General features: G+C 36.7%; 1 protein-coding gene across 1 annotated transcript in view; it reads right to left on the bottom strand.

The window, feature by feature from the left end:
- Nucleotides 1-585: 585 nt before the first annotated feature.
- Nucleotides 586-17,768, bottom strand: part of TPO (thyroid peroxidase) — a 206,482-nt gene continuing 189,299 nt past the window's right edge. The window contains exons 15-16 of the mRNA XM_027840445.1: nucleotides 1,596-1,728; nucleotides 586-624 (exon numbers count right to left, since the gene is read on the bottom strand). Coding sequence (XP_027696246.1) covers nucleotides 586-624; nucleotides 1,596-1,728 — 172 coding nt within the window. The remainder of the gene's footprint in view (nucleotides 625-1,595; nucleotides 1,729-17,768) is intronic.

Below are 17,768 nucleotides of genomic sequence, written 5' to 3'. Positions count from 1 at the left end.
AAGAGATACCCATATCAGTGAAATCTCAGACCTATCAAGGTTTAATAAAAACACATGAGGATCAAATAATCTAATGTATATGACAGAGTTTTGAAACATTACTACTATTTACAAATGTAAAATATTCATTCACTTGTTTTGCATTAAATAAAACATGGTATTGAGTTTTCATTTAAGATGTGGGCCTTTGATTTTTTTGAAGCATGAAACCATTTGGAAACATTTATTTTCCATGTACGTCTGTCCTATTCTTGCCATCTGGTGATGCTAAGCCTACTGCCATTCAATATGGTCATTCTCCTACAAAGACTTCTCAACAAATGTTAACAACATCAAGACTCTTAACCACTCCAGTAACAGCACAATTTACAGAATGCCAAACAAGTCAGAAATAGAAGGTATTTTTTTCCTAAAGGACAGCTCATGTGGTCAGACCAAGGTCCTTATGTTCCTTGATTCTCAAAATTTTTAGTGCTGGTTGTAAGGTTTCTGAAGAGGGAAGCATGTCTTCCTTGGCTTTGTAATAGGTTCAGAGAGTAGGTGACAGCTGCAGAGTTGTTCATGCCCACCTTCCAAACTGTTGTTTCACATGCTGAGTAAGATCTGAGGGCCACTGGCAGGATCCTAAAGGAAAGAATTAACATTCAGCTGGAACTTGTAGGCACTGTGATGACAAATAATCCCTTATATTTCCTGGTTGCCCACTAGAATAGCTCTATGCTGCCCTTGGATGTGAATGTGGCTCTTGGCATGGTGAACCAAGGACAGCTAATTATTTGGCTTATAGACAAACAGAAGGACTTTTGATACCTGGTTAATTTCAGGTATCTTGGAAGGGAAAAAGAAGCCCAAAGGAGAGCAGAAATCAAGATTATATTTTGCAGAGGGATAGAATTGGGTTAGTAATTTTCCCAGGTTAAATCAATTTCTTATGCAAACTTTCCCTTGGATGTTTAATAAGACTCTCCCAGTTCCTACTACTCTGAACTCTGTACCAGGGTTCAGTGTCAGAAGGTAGACTGGATCCTTTATTTTTTTTGTGTAACCTTTAAAACATATAGAAAATGACTTTAACAAAATAACTTTGGTCATATACAGAAGATAAAAACAGTGGAAAGCATATCTGACACCTTTTTAACACCATGAATTCTGTTAGTCTATTTTTGAAAAAGCAAACAATTCACACTTGTCTCCTCTTATCCCTCTAAACCAGCAATGGTAGCCAATATCAGAGATGATGTTAAAATCAAGATTAAAATGTCCCCAACAATTTCTAGATACAGAAGGCATAGCCTCTTACTCTGAGACCCAACAATTTCTAGATACAAAAGGCATAGTTTCTTACTCCCAATTAATAGACCTCAACCTATTTATTACTCAGAGAAAATGCTTTTTGTTTTCTTTCCCAATTTGATCTTCCTGAAAAATATGTATGAGTTGGGCATCTGAGAGGAAACAATAAAAATGAAATTTAAAAAGAAATAGATTCTTAAGCCATTGAATTGACAGCTAAAGTCTTTTAGAAAGGCCTGTGTGATAGTGGAAATAATTGACACTTCATGAAATCTTTTAATGAAGGCAGTTATTTATCCTACCTTATCAACTGGCTGAGCTATGACTTCAGGTTGTGAAATCTTCAGTTCATGACATTTTTTGCATCCCATTTTGGCAACTGTCTTTCCATCTTTTTCCACGTTTGTCTGAGTTGTTTCTATATCAGAATATGTCCTGTTGATAACCATGTGTTTGATTATTATTATCAGAAAGTACAAAGTAGTGCCTAAGTGTGCATACCAAATTTGCCTTTTTTTTAAAAGGCTGCAATTGGAAATGAAATATTGAAGCTTCGTGAATGTTGTCTCCTGTAATATACATTTTTGTGTGTCTGGATCTTTTATTAAAGAAGATATAGTTTGAAAATAATATTATTCTAAAAGAATCTTATTTGAACAATAAAAGAGTAAATAGAACACAGGACTAGATATCAAGAAATGTGGGTTCTCACCTGAGATTTATCATTTTTTAAATAAGTGAACTTTTACCTTCATTCCCCTATCTATAAAATCATGGAGGTTGGATTAGATAGCTTTTAATATATCTTTTAAATCTAAAGTTCTATGATTCTATTATGTCGATTTATAGCCTTGCAGAATGGAATTGATGATCTAGGATTGCTTTTGAGATCATGAATCTGCTGGTGGTTAAACATTTATCACCCCATATCTAAATTATGACTGTTTGGCAATTACCATGTAGAATTCTATAGTGGGATTGTAGATCTAGAGCTGAAAGTATCCCCCAAAGTCATTAATCCAAGATCCTAATTTTACAGATGAGAAAAGTGAGATCAGGAGAGATTAAATAACTGGTTCAATGTCATATATTCGGTAAGTATCAGAGCAAAGATTTGAACCTTGGTCTCCTGATGCCAAATCCAGTCACTTTTCATTATACTACAATGTTTTAACTCCAATTTATTTACAATTTAAAAAAATAATAAGCATATATTTCTACCCCACTGCATTGGAAAAAAGAGAAAGATCAAAACTTTTGTAAAAATATACATAGTCAAACAAAACAAACCCCCTTGTTGACAATGTTTAGAAATACATTTCTTTCTGCATATTGAGTCTGTCACCTCTGTCAGTTAGTGGTCTCCTAGAGGCAGCTAGGTGATACAGTAGATAGGGCACTGATCCTGAAGTCAGGAGGACCTGAGTTCAAATCCGACCTCAGACCAAACACTTGACACTTACTAGCTGTGTGACCCTGGGCAAGTCACAACCCCAGTTGCCAAAAAAAAAAAATATCATTGGTCTTCTGGAGTGAGGGTTGGTCATTGTGTTCATCAAGAACCCAAGTCTCCCAAAATTTTTTCCTTTTTACATTGTTGCTATTATAGCAAAAAATATTTTGTGATATATGGTTCTGTTCACTTCATTCTTTATCAGTTTATGCAAAATTTCCTAGGTTTTATCCCTTTCAAAATTTCTTACAATGCAATACTATTCCATTATATTTATATACCATAATTTGGTCAGAAATTTCCCAATTGATCAGTACCTCTTTAGTTTCCAGTGCTTTGCCATGACAAAAAAAGCTGTTATAAAGATTTTTGTACATATGGCTCTTTTTCCTCTTGTTTTTTTTAATCTCTTTGGGTATAGGTTCAGTAATCTGATTTCTGGGTCAAAAAGTACGCACAGTTTAGTAACTTTAGTGGCATAGTTTCAAATTACTCTCCAGAATGGTTGGAGCAGTTCATAGCTGTACCAACAGTGTATTAATGTGCCAGTTTCCCCACAGCACCTCCAATATTTGGTAAACTTTGCCAATCTGATATGTGTGAGGTTGATTTAAGTCATGTCTTGTTTATAGATACCTTGATACTTCATAGGGTTGCTTTTGTACCACAATGCATGAGTAGGAGTGAGTAGAACTTTAGTAGAGGTATGAATAGAAGGCACCAATAAAACTGAATAGTGATAATTCATGAACATAGCTTCTCATTTGATCCTTGCAGCAAATCTGTGAAGTGGGTACTGTGAATATAATTATTCCTGTCAGTAGAAGGGATGCACACAACAGATTGAAAGCACATTGAGGGCAGGGATTTTTTTTTTAATTTTTCTTTCTATCTCTTGCACTTAGCACATGCCTTGTTCATATTGAATTTTTAACAAATATATATTGATCTGAATTGAGATGAGGAAAATAAGACTCAGAGAATATAAGAGACTAGGCCAAAATGACACTGTTAGTGTCAGAGCTGGGTACCGAACCAAGATCTTCCTGTATTTTTTGCACCACACTTGATAAATGTTGCTTGGTTGATTGAATTTTTAAAAGACTATGAACCTGGTCTTTCTAATAACCCAGAAAAGGTTTTTTTTTTAAATATATCTATTGGTCAAACTTTCTAAGCCTCACATTTAATGGGATTTTTTTCCCTCATTCAAATAATCACTAAAGCTCCCTCAGGGAGAGAATCACCTGTAAAATATCTACAGTCTGAAGACTAATTTCCTTTTTTTCTGTATGATTACTACTACAATGTCCAACTCTCTTCTTTGTGGTTTGCCTGTGGGGTGGATTTTATTTTTAAAGGGTCAGATGGACACTGAGTACCTCAGAAGAAAGATAATCACACATCATGCAGGGAACACTTGCACATTTTTGTCCTGCTTTTTCATACCAAATATTCTTTCCAAAATCTATTGGCCATGAAAAGTATTTCCAACAGGTATGATTGTTTGGCTTTGAGGAAGCTGTAGCCAACAATAGTTAGCACTCTTAGATGTTATTGCTGTCTCAGATCACCTGCCCGTTCTCAATGAGTGACATATCCAGAGTGGGTTCCTTGAGGGAGTGAGCAGGAGAAGGAAGAGGCTACAAGGAACCCTAAACTAGGAATTTTTTTTCCCCTGAGAGTTTGCTTTGCTTCAGTCGGGCAAACTGGATTTTGAGAAAAACTACTTGCTGACATATTTGCATTAGGAAGAGTAGGCAGAGCCAGACAGACATCCCAATCTGAAATTAAATTGCCTTGGGTCAGAACCAAAAAAACAGAAGCAGGGATGTTTCAAGCCTGCTTTTTCACTCCTAATTTGAAGAATTGCTTTTGAGTTAATTTTCTTGTAACCAGCAAGAGGCAGAGGGTAAGTCACAACAGACTAGGGGGAAAATTCTATCTCCATCTTCAGCAGCCTATTTTTCTCCCATGTGCATGTAATTCCTATTAATCAGGGTTTAAGAAGCTTCCAGAGTGATTTTGAATGATTTGCCTATCAGGCAGGCAGGTGTGTGCTGGAGCAATTTACAGTGGGGGCCAAACAGTTCTGATGAAAATTGGTATAATTTCATGCATGGGGTTGGAGGCAGGCAGGCCTGTCTTTATATATTGAGGGGGGGAAATCCCCACCCTCTGCTGAAAATAAAGGTAGATATATTGTACCACCCATCTAGGCTATTGCTTTTACCCTCATCTATTAGCCTCATTAAATCAAACCGAAATTGACATATTTACTACGTGGTTTCCCCTGTAAAAGGTGCAGTGTTAGACACTATAATAGCTAGCATTTACATAGTGCTTTAAGGTTTGCAAAACACTTTACATGTATAATCTCTTTTGACCTTCACAACAACCCTGAGAAATAGGTTCTATCATTTTTTCCCTTTGCCAAAGGAGAAAACAGTGGCTGAGAGAAATGAAATGCCATGCCCAGCGTCACAGAGCTGATAAACACCTAAGGCAAGATCAAATCCCAGATCTTCTTGACTGAGTGAATTGCTCGACTGTTACACATCTCAATGCTACTATGGACATAGGTGGGCAGCTAGTTGGTGCAGTGGATAGAGTAGCAGGCCTGGAGTCAGGAAGACTCCTCTTTCTGAGTTCAAATTTGGACTCAGACACTTATTAGCTGTGTGACCCTGGATGTGTCAAATCCTGTTTGCCTTAGTTCCCCAACTGTAAAACCAGCTGGAGAAGGAAATAGCAAACCACTCTAATATCTTGGCCAAGAAAACTCCAAATAGGGTCACAAAGAGTCTGACACAACTGAAAAATAACTCGATGTGGGCACAGATTGCTGAAAGTCAAGTCAAGCCAACAAGCACTCATAAGTGCCTAATATGTGCCTGCTTCTGTGCTAAGCATTCAGGATAGAAAGAAAGGCAAAAATAGCCTCTACTCTCCAGAAGTCAACAATCTTAATGGGGGAGACAACATGCAAACAATTTTGTACCAAAAGGCTATATACAAGATAAATTGAAAATAATCAGAAGAAGATTGGGAATGGCTTCCTATAGAAAGTCAGATTTTAGCTAGGACTTGAAGGAAGCCAGAGAAGCAAGGCTGTAGAGATGTATAGAAAGAAGTAAGGAATGAGAGGAAGAAAAAGTATGTAAGGAAGAAAAAGGAAGGAAGAAAGAAAAGGAAGAAAAAAGCATTGAAAGAGGAGGAAGAAAAGGAAGAAAAGTAGGAAACATTTAAGTGCCTATAGTGTGAAAGGCACTGTGCTAAGTATTTTACAAATATTATCTTCTTTGTATTCCAGCCATGGGAAGAGCCAGTGAAAATGTCCAGAGTTGGTAGGTGAAATTTCTTGTTCAAGGAACAGCAAGGAGACCAGTGTCATTGGATGTTGGAATAGAAAGAATCCTTTGGCGACTATAGATGGAAGTTATTATAAGTAAAGACCAGTGACTGTGTTGTTGGCAAGAATGCATAATACTGTCAGGAATGTGGAACAAAGGCTCTTCTGCAGAGCTTTATAGTCTTACTGCCTTCTCCTAGCCCTTTTGTTTTTGCTCCCAGAGTTATAAGGAAGCCAGGAATTTTATATAGAATAGTTATCCCAGTGGTTAGAGCACTTGATGTAGCATCAGGAAGACCTGAGTTTCAAATTCTCTTTCAGACACTTTACTAGCTTCGTGAACCTGAGCAAGTCATCTAACCTCTCTTGGGCTCAATTTCCTCATCTGAAATATAGGGTATCAAATGAAGTAACGTATGTAAAATGCTTTGCAAACCTTAAAGTGCAATATAAATTCTAGCTATTAGGGTGTCCTTTTCCCACAAAGTTCCTTTGTGATTTTGTGGAGTCCTGGAAATGGTTCGAGGATACACAGCTTGACAACTAGAGATTCGACAGGAATGAAAAAGGGTTTTCTAATCCAAAATCATATAGGTGGCTGGACCAAGCACTTGGAGGGGCAGAAGAGTTAGTTATGAGAAGGGACTTAATCCTAGCCTGAGGGCTTCTTATCAGCTGCAGAGCTGGACGTTCTGAGTTATTTTCCTGTCATGCTTTGGGACTGGCAGGAATAACAGAGTTAAATGAGTGATAATTAACTCTCTAGAATAGGAGGAGGGCCCACCAACAGCTCACACTCCAGCAGACTGGAGCAGAGAGCAGCTCAACCAACTTTATGCCTAAAGACCACAGTAAGAAGATCACAGAGAGGAGATTCAGTACTTGGCAGAGACATGACTCTCGGTAGGGAATGGAGATGGAATCAACACTTAGCATCAAGCAGAGATACAAGACCCTGCAAGGAGCAGCACCATTGAATCACCAGTGGACACCAGATACTCTATAGTCCCAGGGTGCAAGGCCCTAAATAGGTATGTTCCCAGATCATGTGTTTCCTTTATGTTGCCCTTTTACATGCTTCATGGCCACATGTTCTCTGTATGTGGTTATGTGTGTTCTCAGCATTACACACTTTACCACTGATGGTGTCGTAACTTTTGGGAAAATCTATTTCGCAGGGTATTTTCTTGTCACTTAATATTCTATACTATTTGATTAGATGTATTTTGTTTGGAACTATTGTGTCATTCCTGGTTGCTGTAGTAGGTAGGTAGAAAGGTAACAAACACTGTTACACACTCACTATGTATGCCAGACTCTGGGCTAATCACTGGAGATGCAAATATAAACAAAAACACAGACAGTGAGGAGTTAATGTTTTTTATATTCTAATCGGGACAGTCAACTCATAAAAGAGATCTGGAAAAGGGATGTGGGTGGGTGTTGAGGGCCATGAAAATTAAGTTCTTAGAGTAAAACCTGAAAGGAATGAAACACGGCTGCCCTGGGCTTGTCCCTAAAATGGGGGTCCTGAAAGGCTTAGTATAAGAAAACACGTAGGTGGGTGCTTGTGGGCTATGGTCTTGAGTAAAATTTTATTTCAATATCTTAAACTTGGCTTAACCTTTTGGAGGACCATCAGTGAGAGTGCTCCAGGTAGTACAGGTATTAGACTGAGTTATAAGCATCTACAAAAGGGAAATGGAAAGCTAATCATTTTTTCTGAGCTAGGAAATTTTAATTTTAGCATTTTCACCTACATTTCATTAGATTTTAAATCTAAAAAAAATTTTGCTTCATGTAAATAAAAAAAAGTTGAGCCATAAAGCAAACATTTTGGTAATTATGTAGTTATTTTATGAACTATCACATAATTAGGAAACCACGCAATATTTATTACTTCCTCAGAACTGCTGAAGGCAGCTAGGTGGCACAGTGGATATAGCGATAGGCCTGGAGTCAGGAAACCCTGGGTTCAAATCCTGCCTCAATCACTTACTAGCTGTGTGACACCTGGGCAAATCACTTAACCTCTGTTTGCCTCAGTTTCTTCAGCTGTAAAATGGAGATAATAATACCACCTACTACCCAGGGTGGTTTTGAGGATCAAAAGAAATAATATTTGTAAAATGCTTAGCATAGTGCCTGACACATAGTAGGAATTTAATAAGTGCTTATTTCATTCCCCTTTCTAAACACAGGGCCTTGTTCACAATAAATGCTTAATCAGCATTCACTGAAGTTTAATTTGCTCTTATTTAGCAGGCCTACTACCATATGGATGAGTGGTATTAAGAAGACTTATTTTGTCATATATTGTTTGAAGTAGAAAGGACCTCAGAGATGATCTACTTTAATCCTTTGATTTTAGAGGGATGCCCAGAGTAAAGAAGTTGACATTTAAATAACTAATTAGTAATTATTTATCAATTAATTATTTATTAATTTTTATGACTTAATTAACTAATAAGGTTGACTTTCTTGCTACAGCAAGTTAGTGGCAAAGACAGATCTATTACCCATTTCTCCTGACTACTGGTATGTCTTTTTCTGGCATGGAGAAATTAATAGAACCCTAGACTCAGATTTAGGGAGACTTAGATTTGACTTGGAACTGGAAGAGACCTTAAACACCATCTAGTTTAACCTCATTTTACAGCTGAAGAAATTGAGACTGAGGCAGACAGACTAAATGAATTACCCTAAGTCTTGCCAGGTTTTATAACCTATGCATCATTTTCACACTCCTCACTTTCCCTAAATATACATAGCCATTCAATTGGCAAATCTTGCTACTTTAATCTCCACAGCATCTCTTACTTTTGATCACTTCTTTTTATTTGCAGTTACTATCTTAGTTCAGGCTCCCATTACCTCTCTCCTGGACAATTGTAATGGTCTTCTAATTGGTCTTTCTGCCTCCAGTCTCTTTTCATCTTAATCTATCTTCTACACAGCAACCACAGTGATTTTCCTTAAGTGAAAATTGGACCCTGTCATTCCTTAACTCAATAAACTCTAGTGGTTCCCCATTATCTCTAAGATAAAATACAATCCATTTGTTTTGACTTTTAAAGCCCTTTATAACCTGGCCCTTTCCTATCCTTCAAATTTCATTATATATTGATCACTCACATTCCTAAACTCTATAGTTGAATCAAATTGGTCATCTCTCTGTTTCTTGTATACCTGACTCCATTTCCCATTTCTGAATCATTTTTGTATTGTTTGTCTCCCTCCACCCCCACAACCTTCCTTCTACCATGCTTAGAACATACTCCCTCCTTGGCTACACTTTTAAAAATCATTCACTTGCTTCAAGATACAGCTTAAGATACTATCTTGTACAAGATACTAAGATACTACCTTGTACAAGAAAACTTTCTTTATTTACCTAACTGCTACTGTCATGTCTTGGTAACTAATTTTTATTCATTTTGTATTTATTATGTAATGCTTATATAGGTACATATTTAGATATATATAGATAGAATCCCTACTCTGAGAGAGCAAGAGTTATTTCATTTTTGTCTTTCTCTCCTGAGTGCCTAATAATGCCAGCCACATGGTGGCTGCTTACTAACTGCTTCTTGATTCTTCTTAATTGAAGTGCCAGAGGCAAGATTTTCACCCAGATACCCTGACATGAGATCTAGTACTATTTCCTCTGTACCTCATTTTCCATGTCTCTAAGCCTCCATTTCCTTATCTGTAAAATGGGGATAATCATATTTAGTATTGTATATGAGTACTTCTAGCTTTTCTATGAGGATCATGTTTGTAAAATCCTTTGCAAGCTTTAAAGTGCTATAGAAATATCAGTTCTTTTCACTACCATAACTGAATCCTAGCTTTCTAATGTGGGAATTGATCTTTAAAAACCCTATCTATGAATACTGATTTCATTTGTGAGATTACGTGCTTGGAAGAATGAAATAAACTCTGTAAGTGATTATCAAAAAGATTAGATTCATATGAATCAAGACTGCTTTGACATAAAAATCAGAATTCATGAAGATTCTTATATAATTACCTACCACTATTGATTAGCCATACTATATGAATGACTTTGAAATAAATTACAAGTAAAACAACTAGCTTGACATTGAGGGGACAATTTATAGGAAATATGTGAGTTGACTAAGAATGAAAGGCAATGTGGTATAGTAGAAGGAGCACTGAACTTATTAGGTGATGACCTGGGTTGGAATCTTGACTCTCCCATGTAGCCATGGGGACCTATTCACTTAGCCTCAGTTTTCCTTTTCTCTAATTTGAATTTAATAATACTCATGTAGTTGTTCTGAGGAAAGTGGTAAGGCCTCATAAATGGATGATAATGGTTGATATAATTAAAATTTAAAAGAACTTACAAGAAAACTAAAGTAGAAAAATCCTTAGGTAATGCAGTTCTACAAATGTGAAGACCCTGTCCAGAAATTTGAAAAGGTATGGATTTTTCTACTTTAGTTTTCTTGTAAGTCCTTTTAAATGGTTGTTACTAATGATCCATAACAGAAATCTAAAAACACAAGATTTCTGAAGTAGAACATAATTGATCAAGTCACTGCTAAAAACAAAATGAAAATGGCATTACAGAGTAATATATCCTAAAAGTAAGAAACAGGGAAATCAAAAGGCCCTGCGAAAGCCCTAGGAATGCATTGCCACTTTTAATATGGCTGCTTCAGGATTATGCATTGATATGTGGATGGTGTAAATGGGTCAACCATGCAAATGAGTTTTAAGACAGGTGTGGCACCATCCCTCCCCTCAGAATGTGAAGGATGCTCCAAGCACCACCCTGGCTTGTGCTGCTCTAGAGCTGGCCAAAGGATGTACATCCACAGTGGTTTATCACTATTACATATCACTTGACAGGTAAAATAATGTAATGAGTCTCTGTCAAGCTTCAGTATTTATATATATGAAATAGGGGGAGAAAACATGGGACACCATTTCCAGTGGTAGTCTTGGTTATGCCAGCAATGTTTTTTTGTCATATGAATAAATAACAAAGGGGCCACCATCCAGGTTTTCTCTTTCCCAACCCCCTCTTCCATCAACCCTTATGTCTTTTATCTTGTCATTTAAGTCACAGATTGTCCTATGGGATGGGGAGGAGGGTAGGAAAAGTAAAGATATAAACAAATAGCTTTCAAAACAAGAATTGCAAACCATCAACAATCACATTTTAAAAATTCTTCAAATCACTACTGATAAGAAATGCAAAGTAAAACAATTCTGAGGTTTCACCTTAGACTGCTCATAGGATCAAGGACACAGAGCTGGGAGGGATCATTGATACCATCTAGGAAAGTTCCATCATTGTATAGATGATAAACAGAGGTCCATAGAAGTTAATTGATTTGCCCAAGTTTACAGAGGTAGTAAGTAGCACAGCCAGGATTATAACCCATGCCTCTTGACTACAAATCTACTCCTCTTTCTATTGCTTTTCCATCAAAATGGCAAAGGTGATAAAAGACAGAAATAAATAATGTTGGAAGGAAACACATTAATATGGTGAGGATAGAATTGTGGATGGGTCCGATTGTTCTGGAAAACAATTTATAATTATGTAATAAAATCACTTAGTTGAATTATTACTAGTTATTGGACTTATATCCCAAAATCAAATACGGAAAGTTTCCATATATAAAACATATTCATAGACAAAACAAAAAAAATAGTCCATTGATTGAGGACTGGCAAAAAGAAATCTGTGATAAATAAATGTATAATGCTATTTTTATACCTCATATCTATCAGATTAGCTAATGTGACAAAAAAAAGAAAAGTATAAATGTTGGAGGGGAAGCGGGAAAACTGGGAAACTAATGCACTGTTTGTGGAGTTATGAACTGATCCAACCATTCTGGAGAGTAATTTGGAACTATGCTCAAAGGGTTATAAAACTGCATACCCTTCGTTTGTTTGTTTTTTTTTTATGGCGATTGGGGTTAAGTGACATACCCAGGGTCACACAGCTAATGTCAAGTGTTTGGTCTGAGGCTGGATTTGAACTCAGGTCCTCCTGACTTCAGGGCCAGTGCTCTATCCACTGCGCCACCTAGCTGCCCCAACTGCATACCTTTTGATTCAGCAATACCACTGCTAGGTCTATGTCCTAAAAAAAAAAGGGGAAAGGACCTATTTGAACAAAAATATTTATAGTAGCTCTTTTTGTGGTGGCTAAGAATTGGAAATTGAGAGAATGCCTGTCAATTGGGGAATGGCTAAACAAGCTGTGATATAAAATAGTGATGGAAAATTATTGTATTATAATAAAGGACAAGCAGGATGATTTTAGAAAAACCTGGAAAGACTTACATGAACTGATGCAAAGTGAAGTGACCAGAAACAGGTGAACACTGTACACAGTAACAGCAATATTATATGATGAACTATGAATGACTTAAATGTTCTCAGCAATATAATGATCCAAGACAATCCCAAAGGACTCATGATGAAGCATGCTGTCTACCTCCAGAGAAAGAATTGATACTGTCTAAATACAGTCTCAAGCATGCTATTTCTCTCTCTCTTTCTTTCTTTTGAATCTTCTTGTACAAAATGTACGTAAATGTTTTACATGATTGCACATGTTAGCTATATCGGATTGCTTACCATCTCAGGGAAAGGTGAGATGAGAGAGAGAGAGAGAGAGAGAGAGAGAGAAGGGGCGAGAGAGAGAGAGAGAGTGCTAAAATTATTTTAAAAGTGCTAAAATTATTTTAACATGTAATTGGGGAATTATATATAATGCTATTTTTACTGTTATGCCATGATATTACAAATATGAGGAATTCAGAGAAATATAGGAAGATTCATATGAATTGATACAGAATAAAGTAAGCAGAACCAGAAAAATCAATAAACCAATGTCTACATCTATCTATCTATATATATATATATCTCACCTACAATATTTTAAAAACAAAAAAGCATTCAAATTCTGATGAATTGTAGTGACACATCTCAGTCCCAAAGAATATAACAATGGGCAAAGAATTGGAAATTGTGGGGATGCTCATTAATTGGGGAATGGCTGAACAACTTGTGGTATATGAATGTAATGGAATATTATTGTGCTATAAGAAATGATGAGCAAGCAGACTTCAGAAAAACATGGATAGACTTGTATGGACTGATACTGAGTGAAATGAGCAGAACCAGAAGAACATTGTACACAGAAACAGCCACATTGTGCGATGACTTAACTCTTCTCAGCAGTGCAAGGATCTAAGACATCTCCAAAAATCTCATGATGGAATCATTCAGAGAAAGAACTATGGAGTCTGAATACAGATCAAAGCATACTATTTGCTCTTTTTTTTTCTTCTGTTTCATTTTGTTTCTTCTTTCTTGTGGTTCCTCCTATTGGTTATAATTCTTTTTTACAACATGTCTAATGTGAAAATATATTTAAAAATAAATAAATGCTTTTTAACTAAAAAAAAGAATATAGCAATGAAAATCTCTTTGTAGTGGAGTAGGGAACTACAGTACGGGATGTTGTATATGTGTCAAATGTGATCCTTGTGTCAATTGTGGAGTTTGAAGTGTTAGATCTTCTTATTATTTGGTATCTAGAACTGAACATACTGACTTTATGAAAAACACAATAACAATTTTAAAATGTCTAATAAAAATAACATTTATTTTGACAAAGATTGATATAATGGAAAGTATTGTATTTAGACTTGGGAGATCTGGCTTCAAATCTTAGCTTTTCCACTTAATACCTGTGAGATCTTGGGTAAGTCACTTATAACATACATAAAATGAAGGGATTGGAATTAATGACCTCTAAGATCCCTTCTAGATATGATCCTATAATTCTCAGATTTCTGTGGTACAGGAAAGGACAAGGAGAAAGGCACCACCTCTCTCATGAAACTTTACCTGATATCCTGGTCCCAACTATCTTTTCCTTAAATTTCTCATAACATTCTTTTTGAACCTGTCTTTTTTTAATTGTTTAATTTCTATCATGGTTGTTTGCAGCTATAAGGATTATGACTGAATAGAAAGTTCTTAGGGCTTCATTTCCCACAGCACTTCCTGTTCAGAAAGCATCAGCCATTGAGAGAAATTTCATGAACTATATCACTGAGAATGCTGTACATTTGGTAGTAGAACAGTGGCATCATTGGATGAACATTATGATTGGTGTTCTGAAAAGTAGAAAGTTTTAAGAAATGGAGCTGCCAGAAGCCCTAACCTAAGCAGACAAATTTGACCTCATATGTATCACTGAATTTGGGGAAATGAGACCTGGGGCTCTGTCTGATTATGCCACATTGATAAGAAACAAGATAGGTAAAAGGGGTTGTGGAGTGGGCTAGTACTATGTACCAAAAAGATATACTCATATAAGGAAAGTAAATAACTAGATGAAAGCAGCATGGTGGAAAGCATTCAACTAACGATTAATAGATGGAGAAACAAAAGCAGTTATTCCACTGGCATATACTAGAGTATACTTGGCCAGGAAAAAAAATAAATAGGTAAAGAGCTCAAGAAATATCACAAGCTTGGCATAGAGACATGATATAGTAGTGATGGAAATGGAAAGGGTTGGTTAATTATCTGAGTATCAGTTGGAGATTTCTTTCCAATACAAACAGATAGCAAACAACTTCTTGACCTGTCTTACTGATAATTTTATCCTTCAAAAAGCAGAGCATCTAACAAGAGGAAAGTCTGTTCTGCATATGATTCTCACTGATAGCTGAGAAATGGTTGTTGGGGAAGAAATGATGGGATCTTTGGAAGAAAATGAATACTACTTTTAATATGTGACAAATAAGGAGTGGAAAGCCAGGGATAGTCTGACAAATGACTACCACCTTACATTTTGGGATGGTTGGTTTCAAGGGGTTCAGAGGAAGGTGGGAGTGTCTCATGGATTAAAATTCTGTAGTGAAAGTCAGCTCAGGAAGGATGGGAAACTCTCAAGAATAAAATTCTTGTGATGTAAAAGTAAAATAGTTCTGTTAATAAGGAATAACAGGAATTGTCTGAAGATACCAAAGTGAATTCATAGGAAAGGCAACAAACAATTTGGATTTATAAACACTAGAGAAATTGGAAGCAAGGGAAAGTAACAGAGGAAGAATTCAAAAGCATGGCACAATTCTGCAAGAATCATTCCAAGAGGATTAAAGCACAGAAATAGTTAAGGCTGGGGAGGAAACTTGTGGGAAAAAGGAAGACCAAAGAAAGGAGGAAAAAGAGGGGGAAGGAAAGGAGAGAAAGAAGGGAAGAGGGAGAGGGAGAGAAAAGGCTTATTAAGTGCTTACTAGATGTCATACAGTATTAACCTGGGAATAGAAATAAAAGCAAATAAGCAAGCAAGAGTCAGTGCCTGTCCCCAAGGAGATTACATTCTAGTGAGATAAGAAAACACATAAAAAAGAAAAGGTAAAAAGGGAGAAGAACTATCTCCTTCATGGCCTAGTTTGGATATTTAAGGGAAATGGCTTAGAGGCCTAGTTCCAGGCAAGGTGAGACAAAAAAGCTTACCTACCAGAGTTCCATACATATTTGGGATGTATGAGATTATGGTAATTGGTAAGGGAAGACAGGGCTGTTTTTTCTTATGTTTCTTCTGTTTTCTCTGCCCAGGGTCACATAACTAGTAAGTATCTGAGGCAAGTTTTACATCACATCTTTTTGACTCCAGGCCCAGTTTTCTATCCACTGTATGACCTAGCCTCCAATATCTGGAATATTGTATTTAGTTCTACGAAAGAATAATGATTAGGTGGAGAATACTAAGGGAGTGCAACCAGGGTGGGTAAGGCCTTTGAGTCTATGATATATGAAGACTGATTGAAGGAAGTGGGGATATCTAGCCTGAAGAGAGAAGCCTCAGGGGATATTATACCTGTTTTCAAAAATTTGAAAAGGTGTCACGAGGGAGGAGGGATTAGGTCTAAGAGGGCAGAATTGGGAATACTGGGTAGAAGCTGTGAAAAAGCCAATTTAGACTTGATATCAGGAAAAATTTCCTAGTAACTAGAATTCTCTCAAAATAGAGTGGGCTTTCTTGGGAGGTAGAAAACACTAAATGTTTTCAAGCAAAGACTGGATGACTATTTGTTTGATATATTGTAAAGGTGAAACTTTTTCACATGTGGATTAGACTAGCTGATTTCTCAGGCCCATTCCAGTTTTAAAATTCTGTGATTCTATGAAGTTGTGGTCAGCAGAGATCGAGGTGCAAGCTGAAGTCATGGTCAGTGAGGAAGCTGGAGGAGTGTTATGTAGAGCAGAAAGGCCATGGAGCCCCCAAACCAAGAGTCCAGCATAATCTCTATAATCCTGGGGCTACGCAGAGAGGTTTCAGCATATACTATCTGCCTTGAGAGACTTCTGTAAAACTCTTTGAGGTTAAAAATAAACATTGAACACTAAACATTTACCACTTGGAATGTTTTCTTCTCCTGATACATTAGGGGATTGGTAGGGATTAAGGAAAAGTAAGGGATAGTGGACATGTCTCACTTAGGAAAATTTACTGGAGTATTCCCTTCATAAATGAAATTGCATGATCAGACCCCTCTACCCCAAGTGGGAGGAACAGATTGTATTCCTTTGGAAGCATGAGGTGACATCTATTTGTATATTGGGGCAGAGAATCTAGTATTTTATTTATTTATTTTTTTTAGGAAATTGGGGTTAAGTGACTTGCCCAGGGTCACACAACTAGTAAGTGTGAAGTGTTTGGTTTGAGGCCAGATTTGAACTCAGGTCCTCCTGACTTCAGGGCTGGTGCTCTATCCACTGCACCACCTAGTTGCCCCTATTTTATTCCTTTTTAAAAATTCACATTGTTTTTATGTCTTAGTTAAATGTGTTTGCTATTGGATTTGTGGTTGGCCTCATGTACAAATGGAGAGTTTTACTTTAGTTGGGCCATGGGCCATGATTTGCAAAATTAATTATCTTATATAGCCCACGCTGAAACTATGAAAAGTAACAAGGACCTCCAGAGTCAAATTCTCAGATTTTTCAGAGACCCGGTATTAGCTATATATGTAAACCTCTCATCCAGAGATAGAATTCTGGGTCAGTGAAATGCATAGAGCAGGGAAATTCTTGACAAGGCTCTATTAATAACTCAACAGGTGGTTTTACCACATAGCCACATACATTTTTATATATTTTTCCTTATCTTTGCAAGATATCTTTTCAACATTCAAATTGGATGGGCCATTTATTAAAATAAGCCATTCAAACTCAACACTATGACCTAATATATTCAACTTTTTATGTTTGGAATAATTTAGGCAGTGTTTCCCATTTCCTCCTATTTTAATATGAATAAAATACAGCATTGACAGTTCTGTTACTATTCAAAAGATGGAAAACTAAACAGAAAGATAACTGCAACAGAATAAGAACAATTGAATTAATAGGATTCCGTGGAAGTCATCTACTCTAATATAGGTAACCAGATGGTCTAAATATTTTTTTTCAGGCTCTTCCTGACTTTTAGCATCTCTATCCTGGAGCAAGGCTACTTTTTTTCCCTAGTGGTCCAAGAAGTATTACAATTAATCTCGCTTTTCAGTTTTGCAGATCTGGTTGGTTGGAGTAGCGTAGGCAGCACCCATTAAATGCTTCTCTTATCCACAGCAACCATAGCTCTGAATAGAG

The sequence above is a fragment of the Vombatus ursinus genome, unplaced genomic scaffold (assembly GCF_900497805.2).
Source record: "Vombatus ursinus unplaced genomic scaffold, bare-nosed wombat genome assembly UNPS02014841.1, whole genome shotgun sequence".
NCBI classification, from domain to species: Eukaryota; Metazoa; Chordata; class Mammalia; order Diprotodontia; family Vombatidae; genus Vombatus; species Vombatus ursinus.
This window is presented reverse-complemented; position numbering and strand designations above follow the sequence as displayed.